This window comes from Durio zibethinus, chromosome 18 (assembly GCF_047325235.1).
Source record: "Durio zibethinus cultivar Kanyao isolate XHJ-2024 chromosome 18, ASM4732523v1, whole genome shotgun sequence".
NCBI lineage: Eukaryota > Viridiplantae > Streptophyta > Magnoliopsida > Malvales > Malvaceae > Durio > Durio zibethinus.
The window spans coordinates 8,246,420-8,257,175 of NC_143179.1; the positions used below are offsets into that span (position 1 = coordinate 8,246,420).

Here is a 10,756-nt window from a genome sequence, read left to right on the forward strand (position 1 = left end):
CTCTTTTTTTTTTGTTATGATTATAGTTTGAATTTGAAAACTTCGATTCTGAAATTGATTTTTATTCATTGAGCTAAAGTTCATTGATAAACTAGTAATACTGTTTGTGACGAGATGGATGATTAGATTTATTTAAATCTAGAGGAATCCTGAGATTGGGACCAATGGGTCAAATGGGTATTTATCAAAATTAATCAACAATGAAAATATAATGAAACATCTTTGTTATAATAAGTTAAAACATATCTACTACTACAATACAAATAAAGATAGGGACGTAAACTTTGAATTCCAGACGAGTGAGACATTACTACCACGAACTTTCTCAACGAAATCAAAGGGCGCACCGCACATGCATCATTTGAGTCGTGCTTTGTCGGGGCAAAAAGGTATTAAGGGTGGGTTGACAATTCCAGGTGGTTAACCAATTTTGTAATCTGCCCATGATAACTTCAGTTGGGTCTCCCGTCATCATCTTCTGGTCCCACTTATATCTTCTAGACTGGCTTTTGAGTTTTGAGACCTGCTTGTCTTCATGCTTCCCACACGCTTTATGCTTTAGTTCTTTTTGTACTAACATGCACGTGTGAACGTACGTGATTGAATTAAAAGAGATATTAGACTTCGAATCATCTCAAGAATTTTCATCGTACTAGCTGACCCAAAAAGAAAAAAACATAAAACGTTTAAGACTTTGATTCCATCACTTACCTACAAAACGATAATTTTTCATGCAAAGTCCAGCCCTTTGGCCTTCGACTTTGGGCAGTCTTTGAATCAATTTTTAGAGAAAGCAATTAGAGTGCGTCTTCTACGCGACAAAGTTAGACTGCAAATAGCAACCTAAGCAAATCAGTTACGTGAGGAGGAAACCTCCCAGTGACCTTCCTTTTCATACTTCTCTTTTTTTTTTTTTTTTAAGAACAAAATTTAAGAGTAGTTGACCAACCTATGAAAAATTTACAGATCTTTTAAAACTTTTTGAATTTACATATTATTTATCAATAAAAAATCGTAAAAGTTTAAATTTAAATATTTTACATCAAGTTAATAAATCTTAATCATTTGCATTAATTTTTATCGATACCTTTTCATATTTTTTTACTCTCTCGCAGATTTTAAAATTATTTAATTTTTTAATAATATTAAATTTTATATATTGAGAGTTTATTAAATATAAATTTTTAAATTATTATTAAATAAATAAATAAATGACCAAACTAAGAAAAATAAAACCAACAAAAATTCATTAAATCCCCCAAATATTTGCACATTCTTTTCGTCGCCTACGGTCTTTACCGCGTTTCTATCCGCTGTCTTTACTCCTCTTCAACACGCTTAGATCTTTCCACAGAACACACTGTGATCAAACTTCTCTTCAGTCTTCGCCCTCGCTCCCCGCCCTATATATCTACTCTCAAAGAGGCGCCATTTTCATTTTCCGAAGCTAGCTCAGCCTGAAGAGTGAAAAGCTTTCTAGTCACAATCTCAAGGAGTTTTTCGACAAAGTAATACAATTTCTTCGATTAATAATGAAGCCCACCTGCACACAATCTCCAACATCACCTACGGAACATGCCTTGGACACAAGTAGTAGTTCCAAGTACAAGGGTGTAAGAAAGAGGAAATGGGGGAAATGGGTGGCCGAAATTCGACTTCCCAACTGCCGTGAGCGTATTTGGTTAGGGTCTTACGACTCGGCGGAGAAAGCAGCCAGGGCGTTTGATGCGGCTCTTTATTGTTTACGTGGCCCTGATGCTAAATTCAATTTCCCTGAAAATCCACCAGAAATAGTTGGAGGGAGGTCGCTTAGCCCGCAAGAAATTCAAGTGGTAGCTGCTAGGTTTGCTAACGAGTTGAAGGAAGAAACTGGTAGGACTCCAGGGAATAATAACAATAATGATACTACTAATAATAGTTCAAATAACAACAATGTGGCGACGGAACAGTACACATCGTCTTCATCGATGCCAGTGTCGGGTGAGGGAGCGGCAACACAAGTGGAGAGCGATGAAATGATAGATTGGTCGTCGTTTTTTAGCATATCGGATACCAACCAAGGGATGTCCGATTATGGCTTTTATGCAGGGCTGGATCACTTGCCTGATGACCAACTCTTTCCTCCACCAATAGCTCCCTCGCCCATTGATGACAACGTGGATGATGATGAAAACTGTGGCGACGATTTTTCACAGTCATCGTTTCTTTGGAACTTCTAAGCCAAATATACCTCAAGCATCAGAGTACTTAAAAAATATAATAGTCCTTTTTCTTTTTGGTCATTCTTTTCTCAGATATACAAGTAGTTGGATAATCAGGAGTTTGGCGAATTTTAGCTGCCAGGCTCGCTGATTTTTTTCGCAGCTACGGGGCTGAGAGTTGAATATTGAATTCGTTAGGGTCAAACGGTCCAGGCTTTTTTGGGCTGTCTTCCTGTGTAGTAATAATGTATACTCCTATATACGGAAATTACCATTCATTTTTCTTGGTGGGATACAGTCTCAACAATTGTAATTCAAATTCAAATAAATAAATAACATGAAGGGAGGATCCTTTTTCTTTTTTTTTACAAAAAATAAATAAATGCAATTGTCATTGCTTCCTTGCTGCTATTCAGATACAAGAAAAAGCAAATACCTCAATTAAGGTAGGGTCCGAGATTTGATTCTGTTTCCTCTTGATCTTGAAATTAAAAGAAAAAAGTCTCTTCGGGGGAAATTAAGGTGGATCTGATTTGGCATTAATGAATTTTCAGGCCGCTATGATATGGCATTTGGAATTGCAACTCCCTTTCCTTTTCTTTTCCAGTGCAAGACAGCTGCCCGTTGCCGCCAATCTTCGGTTTTGCTAACTAAATTCAACTCGAACTTGAAATGAAATTTGACTAGCTAGCCCTAGCCAGATGATTACATGAAGAATTGTAGTAATATCATGATAAATGAGGTCTATCATTTTTCGTATGGTCTGAGGTCACTCTAATTGGGAAATACTTCTGAAAAAAAGTAATATCATGCAATACCCTTCAAGTAAAGTGCTTTCTAACACTGGACAATTTCTTTCAAGATTCACATATAATTTAAAAGGTATTATTCATTTTAATTTGAAAGTTTCACGATTTTATCTTATTAAATATGTCTCATAATTTTAAGTTTAATCATCAACTTATATATTATATCAAATCTACATAATATATTAATATAGGATTGAGATGTCACAAACTCTCCTAATAAAATTTGACATCCCTGTCAAACTTATCATAAAGTAAATACAAAATCATAAAATTAAGATCATACCAGACATTAATATTCTAGAGTTGACTCACACTGTATAGCACTTAACTTTATTAGGATTCTAGAGATGACTTTCATAGTGTAGCACTTAGCTTCCATTCAACTGATAATCGTTCTGATATCATTTGTGAAAATACGTATCTAATATGTGAGATATTATTCATTTTAACCCTAAAGTATAAAAGGCTCCCATTGTGTAACATTTAACTTCACTAGGATTCTAAAGATGACTTTCACGGTGTAGCACTTATTTTTCATTTCATTGATAACCGTTTCGATACCATTTGTGAAAATTCATACCTAATTTATGAGATATTATCCGCTTTAACTCGAAAATCTTACAATTTTATCCTACAAAAAATGTCTCATAAGGTTTGATTTTAAATCTCAACTTATATATCATAGCAAATCTTTAAAACAATCCAATATGAAATTAGAGTGTTACAAACTCTTCCATTAAATCTTGACATCCTTGTCAAGCCCAGCACACACAAAATCACAGAATTAGAATCACATCAAACATTGAAATTCTAAATATGGCTCCTATGATGTAGTATTTAGCTCCTTTGAAATTTTAGAAGTAGCTTTCACAATATAACACTTAGCTCCTATCCAACTAATAATAGTTTTGATATCATTTATAGAGACTTACACCCAACCTATGAAATATTCTACTATTTGACTTGAAAGTCTTACAATTTTATCTCACAAAGGATGTCTAATAAGTTTTTAGTTTAAATTTTTACTTATATATCATAGTAGATTCTCAAAACATTTCGATATAGGATTAAAATGTCACAAACTCTCCATTTAAAACTTGATGTCCTCGTCAAACCTAGTACAAAACACACAGAATCACAAAACTTTTAATGTCTCCATCAAGCTTAGCATAAAACACACATAGAACCACAAAATTGTATACACAAAACCACAAAACCAATATCACACCAAAATTAAAATTTTAAAGGTGACTTCTACTATATAACATTTAGCTCTTTCAGGATTTCAGAGATAACTCTCACAGTATAACATTTAACTTCTATCCAATTGGTAACTATTTTGATATCATTTGTAAAGATCTGTATCCAACCTATGAGATATTATCTGTTTTAATATAAAAATCTTACAATTTTATCTCACAAAAATACCTCACAAATTTTAATTTAAACTTCAACTTATATATTATAACAAATACTCCTAAAGTTCGTCGGGATATCACAGTCTGCTATTAACCCTCGCTATAAACTAGATGAGAAGCTCTGGACACTGGTCGGCCAATGAAGAACAGTCGTATTGAGCCATCACACTTGTGATTTAAAAAAAAAAAGTACCATTACGGACAACGGATATCTTAAAACTATTAGACGATTTTGACCGAGCTTTTTGCTTCACGCGGTATAGAGGGAACTGCAAGGACGGCCCAATATTTAGTGGACCCATAATGTCCCATGTTTCTTAAATGAGACCCAAAGGGCAGAGAAAGAAGTATTCATTATCGTTCAACGGTAGAAGAAAGTCGAGAAACTGGTCGACGAGTTGTTGCAAAATTACAGCATTTGGTAAGAATTTCAATTCATGTTCTTCGATTCCATTAACTTGAATTTTCCTCTTCAAAACGTTATTTGTTTCATCTGAAAGATTGGCAAAATGAGTGCTTTTCCGATTATGTTTCCCTTGAAGGAACGTCACCGACCCATGACAACTTAGTAGGAATTTGATAAGGTACTCAAAGTCCGCGTTCCGTCGCCAGTTGAGATTGAGCTCAGAAAAGGAACTTCAAAAAATTCAGCTTGAACCCTGCAATAGTCCTGTTATGACTTCTTGACAGCATTAAGCAAATTTTTGGCACAAGAGTCTCTTCATGAATCCGCACTATCATGTAATTCAAATCTATCAGTTACATCTGAGAATTAACCCCAAAAAAGGGAATTTAACAAAGTAAAAATTAAGATACAGAATTAACAAAACGGGGAAAAGAAGTTGCTGGCTGGTGTCAGCCTGATGCTACCAAAATGCAATTGCTGCTGTAATCTGGCTAAACATTAATGATACAGTTCTGCTTCCTTGTTTTTTCAACCCCTTTTTCGATTTTTTCCTTTTTTTTCAGACTTCAACTACATTCTCTTCCATTTCCTCCCATGTACAGATACAAGAATGACGGTGGTGACTAAGACTTGACAGGTTTTTCTGTGCTGTCAAAAAACTCCTATACCTCAACGCTGTCAAAGTCCATGGCTTCAATATATCACAACTCGAAGTAACCCTGGCTGTGGTTCCGTATACTCAAGGCACTCTTCTTCAAGGAGATAACGCTGTACAGCAACTGGAAGTCTTGCTGGAGTACGAGAACCCCTAGTATGGTGGCCAGTTCCAACACATATGTAAACCTGCAGTCGCTGATCCGCTGCCCGTGCTGTGCTCCTCAGAACTGATAGTTCGTGCTTCAGCATATGAATGGCTTCACTAACATGCAATCCATGCAGGTCTATCATTCGTTCCTGCCCTCTGACATTCTCCAGAGGAACTGCGTTCCTATATTATTTTATATCATACACGGTAAAACAGAACAAACTAGTATTAAGCCAAACAAAATAATATAACAGGAATTTAGATTACTGAAATAAGATTGATTACCAGGATTGATTAGCAGGATTTTATTTTTTTGGTCAAGAACGATTACCAGGATTCACAACAGACAAACTCAGGTATATAGTTAATGAGAGATGAGTATAAAAGATGGACAAGTTAATGGATAGATATAGGAGAAGGGGTGGGGTGGGGTGGGGTGGGGTGGGGTGGGGGTGGGGTGGAAGGAAGTGCGAATAGGAACCAATTATACTTAAAGCAGCAGGGATGAATATTACCCCCCACAGATGTCAGCAAACCAATTTCTTATTCTCCATCACAAAAAACATCTTACCACCCCATTGCTAAACAAATGTTAAAACTTAAAAGCAATAACAATAATAGCAACAGAAAAATGGACCGAAGCCTGTTAACCACCATGTTAAGGGACCAAGTGCAACAGGAAAGAAATGACAAACCTCTGGCGATATATAGATTCTTGAGCTTTTCCATGAGCTGCCTTCATATGCATATTGTGCAGTTGTCCTTTCACACTAAGTTCCTTTGCCAGAGCTTTATTACCAATGACAAATGCTTGTTGTGCCTATTTTGATTATATAAAAAGTAGTATCACTTAACCATAAGAATAAGTTGTGCACGCTAAGTTCAGAGGGGAAGAGAGAAAGGGATATTAGCGAAGACAGATGAGTATAGACTAGACTTCACATGCAAGATTATGCACAGCAGTCACTCTTTAGAAATTTGCCTTGTACCTGTGCAATAGTCGATGCACTCTGTACTAGAATAATAGCACCAACTTTCGAAAGCAAGGGCTATTAATCAAATACATGCTCATTCAGGATATTTAAACAGATAGGTGACCAATACTTTATTGGTATATACATTACAAATGTCACTGGACTTGTTTACTTCCCAACTTAATTAAGTCCAATAGCTTCAGCATTAAATACTGTGAAGCTTACCATCAGAGAGTAATGGGGGACTACTAATGGTGTTCATATTCTATTAATCATTATATTTGATTGCATAACTAGCTGAGCTAATTGATGCCTAATGTAACTTAGCAGACAACTGTAAAGTTACAGAAAAAGGTAGTAGTGGAAGCAGATGCAAATATTGAACTGTTATACAAGAAAGGATTCATCACCCAGGGTTGATACTGCAAAAGGGGAAGAAATAAACACAAAAATGAAAGGAAAGAAATGGTTGAGCAATTAGGCTGAAACATGGTTAAACAACTCATTTCATCACTTGCTAACAAAATGTCAAACCTATAAGTATATCAGTTTAAACATGTACAACAAATTTCCAAGGAGATACCTGTTCAAAATATGCATTACGTAAACGTGCATGGTCTCGAGCTTCTTCCCGCAGCTCAGAGTACAAATTTGCTGCCAGCTCAATAATGTTAAAGCAAATAGATATGCACAAAGGCGTAGATCACTTCTATTAAAAGCTATACAAATGCATGACTTCATTAAGTGCAGAATATTACCCACTGCATCTCCAGTTTCAAGCCAAACAGGAGCTGAACCACGAGTCTGCACCCTATTAGCATAAAGCCCTCTCCCAGTTGCAGCACTGTAGGTATTAGCTGACCCAAGAGAACTTCTACTTGAACCAACGGTTGAATCAGCAGAACCATTTCTATCATACTTCCACATTCCAGAATCTTGAGATGACATTTTCCTGACAGCTGAGGCAAAATCTATGGCACCTCTAGATGGAAGGGAAGAACTGGATTTGAACATAAGCAAATTGTCCTTGTCAGAAGATTGATAAAGATTGGCACCATGCTGAAGATCATCTCCTGCATATTTTGGAGGACCAATCTGACCATCTGACACAGCAAGTGCAGGAAACTCTAGTGCACTCAGATTGGGAGCTGACAAGGTCTTTGAGTTCAGGTTCTGGTTGAAACCACCATCAACTTGAAGCTGCAATAAGAATCAAAATGACCCATGGAATGGAAAAAGATTTAAGACAATTAAGATGGACAAACAGACAACAAAAACGCCTAAAACTTTTGAGGATGCTGGAAACCTGTGAACCAAAAAGCACATAACAAAAACCTAAGAAGATATAACTTAAAAAAAAGGGGAGAAATTTCAATAAAGAAAAAACTACCCCTGTACCAGGCCGCAGGATATCATGAACTAGAGGCTACATACAAGATTATGGTTGAATTGAGTCACCTCAAAACTTTATGAGGAGCCAGCCTTTCCCTATCAAACCACAGCTAGCATCCAAACCATTAACATCCATTGCTTTCACAGCAGATTCCCAACATCCCAGGCATACAACATAAGAAGAAAAAATAAACAATTCCAGTTTAAAAATTAAGGAACATCAAAAGCTAAAGAAAAATATTTGCATCCTGATTTCAAGCATAAACCATTACTCTAATAGTTCTGAAACTTTATAGCAATTGATAATCAGAAAATAAAAAATAAAAAAACTTGAAGACGCAAACAACTGATGCGTCACTTAATTTTTTATAAAGGATAAATGAAAGCACTTGAAACTTGACCAACTAAAAACAATTGAGCACAACTCACCTCAAGCTGAGTGAGCATCTCGATTGTTAGATTTAAATCACAACCATTGGCAAAATAAACTTCAGTAAGGCTTTCGGCAGCAAATCCAGGGAATTGAGAAGCCAAAAAATCCACAGGATTCAATTCAGTATCATCCATAATTGTGTGCTCACCCAGCATATCATTGACAAATCCACGTCCTGAATTTCCATTATATGGATGTCCCTCCCTCCCATTGCCAAGTAGCTGGTCACTGTTAACAAGTTGTCCGTCCCATGTTTTGGCTGGCAAATGCAAAAAACTGGCTGAAGTAGGATCCTCTCCATAGGATGAAGCAGGATATCTCAATTTTTCAGCTAAGTTATTACCAATACCATAATGATGCAGTAGTTCCTGCTGATCACCAAACACATATCCACCACCAGCAGAAGCAGGAAACCTTGAAGCTTCGCTACCATCATGCAAGGACAAGCCTGCTAAAGAGAGGCTCACAGACCCAATTCCTTGAGAATCATCATCATTAATAACCTTAAAGTCCGGGGTAATGTCATCAGGGAGTTGATGACGCCAGAACTGATGAGCCTCTTCATCAGAATTATTTGAAATGGAAGACCCCGACCGACCAAGCACTGCTTTTCCTATGGTCCCAGAAGTAGCACACCTTGCTGTTGCATCAGCTGCACTAGTGCTTCCTGATGCAGATGGTGACCTAAGAGAAAAGGGAACGAACTCTGCTGCATTAGGGTTCAAAGTTGTTACCTTGCTAGGGGTATTTAGTTTTGTGTCACTAATTTGGGTCCCTTTCTTCGATAAGCTCATTCTTTACTTAAATGAAAAAAAGATTCTACATAGATAAGGGAAAATAGGAACTTGGTGCACAGGATAAACCCTTGAGTTCCACTAAACCCTAACCAAAACCTGCAAAACCGTCCAGCGTACCACATTACTAATAAGTCAAACTTACGAAAGAATCTTAAACTGAAGACAAACACACATGCATAAAACCAACCCTTAACAAAATCAAGAATGAGATTAATACCCAAAATACCACAAAATCTCAACAGCACTCTTTATAGAAACTTTCACAATAATCATTTCCATCAAATTAATAATGATGACAAATCATGCTGACTACAAAGAAGAAAATAGAAACACTAAAAACCATATTTGACTCTTATGAATGCAAATCCATTGCTTTACATGAAAAAAAACATAATACTATTATTATTTAATAACTTAATAGCAACTACAGCTAACCATTTTTTACAAACAATGTCAAAACAAGCTTAATCCAAGATTATGAGTCAAATAACAAAATTTTCATAATCAAATGCATTAAATATACCAAAATTAAGCCAAAATACAGTTCAAAACCCTAGAATTCACTTATCAACAAGACTTAAACCTGAAGAGAAAGGGAAAGCACATCATCCTCAAGTAATAATTAAACAGCAAGCTCATTTAATTAAAAACCCTAATCACAAAAATAAAATAAAATAACTGAAATTTCCAAAAACAAAATAAACAAAAGTTCTACTTAAACAAATAATTAGAACGAAAAGCAAGCATAAACCAAAGCTATGATCTTGCATTATCCAAGCAGCTAATAATCAGCAATCTCAAGTCAATTCAACACCAAAAAAAAAATAATAATAACAATAATAAGAAAAGGAAAATTTTGAAAAAACAACTACAGAACGAAGAAAAAAAAGTTAAAAATCGAAAGATCTAAGGAGAAACTTATACCTTTGCGAAACAAATCGAAAGGATCCATAGCTAAAGAGATCAAACAAGAGGTTAAAAGAGAAGAAAACCAATAAAAAAATAAACTTAGAAAGATTTTTATTAAAATTATTGGGATTTGAGCCTTGGATTTTGTTTCTCCTTGGCTGCAGTGTATTATCTAAGCTTTTTGTTTCACATCACAGGTTTCTCCGCATCTTTTCTCCCTATCTCCTTCTCTCTTTTTTTTTTTTTTATCTGTTTTTGTTTGAAAATTGCTGTAGCTAATAGCACTGCCACCACCCCCACCCCCACCACCACAAAAATTATAAACAACACATCCAAGCCTTTCCCCACTCGATTTGACCTCTTTTCTTTTCTTTTTTTTTTTTCTTTTATTCTCTCTCTTTCTATTTGACCCCCATTTCTAACAACTATTTAATTAATAATATAATTTAATAATAAAATAAAAGTAAATAATTAATCATTTTAGATTTGAGTATGGCCATTTGGGTAGACATTACTATAGTAAAAATTTAAAAATCATACGAAAAAATTGAATTGCATTAATTGATTTCATTTGGGTTTGATATTCAAATATACCATCAAATTTTAATAATA

General features: G+C 35.4%; 2 protein-coding genes across 2 annotated transcripts; one reads left to right on the forward strand and one right to left on the reverse strand.

Annotated features, from left to right (window-relative positions):
- Positions 1 to 1,414: 1,414 nt before the first annotated feature.
- LOC111300396 (uncharacterized) lies at positions 1,415 to 2,479 on the forward strand. Its single transcript, XM_022896036.2, has one exon. It carries the CDS (start codon positions 1,533 to 1,535, stop codon positions 2,217 to 2,219), a length of 687 nt encoding a protein of 228 aa, XP_022751771.1. The 5' UTR covers positions 1,415 to 1,532; the 3' UTR covers positions 2,220 to 2,479.
- Positions 2,480 to 5,148: 2,669 nt separating this feature from the next.
- LOC111299226 (polyadenylate-binding protein-interacting protein 7-like) lies at positions 5,149 to 10,436 on the reverse strand. The gene is made up of 6 exons (XM_022894301.2): positions 10,160 to 10,436; positions 8,435 to 9,331; positions 7,372 to 7,813; positions 7,197 to 7,267; positions 6,335 to 6,459; positions 5,149 to 5,822 (listed from the first exon to the last, which is right to left on the reverse strand). The coding sequence occupies exons 2-6, from the start codon at positions 9,230 to 9,232 to the stop codon at positions 5,528 to 5,530; spliced, it is 1,731 nt and encodes a 576-aa protein (XP_022750036.1). The 5' UTR covers positions 9,233 to 9,331; positions 10,160 to 10,436; the 3' UTR covers positions 5,149 to 5,527.
- Between the last annotated feature and the right edge of the window lie 320 nt (positions 10,437 to 10,756).

Bases quoted from the DNA above. Each gene is read 5' to 3' on its own strand.
- LOC111300396 (XM_022896036.2), top strand. From the start codon at position 1,533: ATGAAGCCCACCTGCACACAATCTCCAACATCACCTACGGAACATGCC.
- LOC111299226 (XM_022894301.2), bottom strand. From the start codon at position 9,232: ATGAGCTTATCGAAGAAAGGGACCCAAATTAGTGACACAAAACTAAAT. The intron at 7,814-8,434 runs GTGAGTTGTGCT...TTCTTATTGCAG, and splicing joins AGATGCTCACTCAGCTTGAG to CTTCAAGTTGATGGTGGTTT. The intron at 6,460-7,196 runs GTATCTCCTTGG...TAATCAAAATAG, and splicing joins GTAATGCATATTTTGAACAG to GCACAACAAGCATTTGTCAT.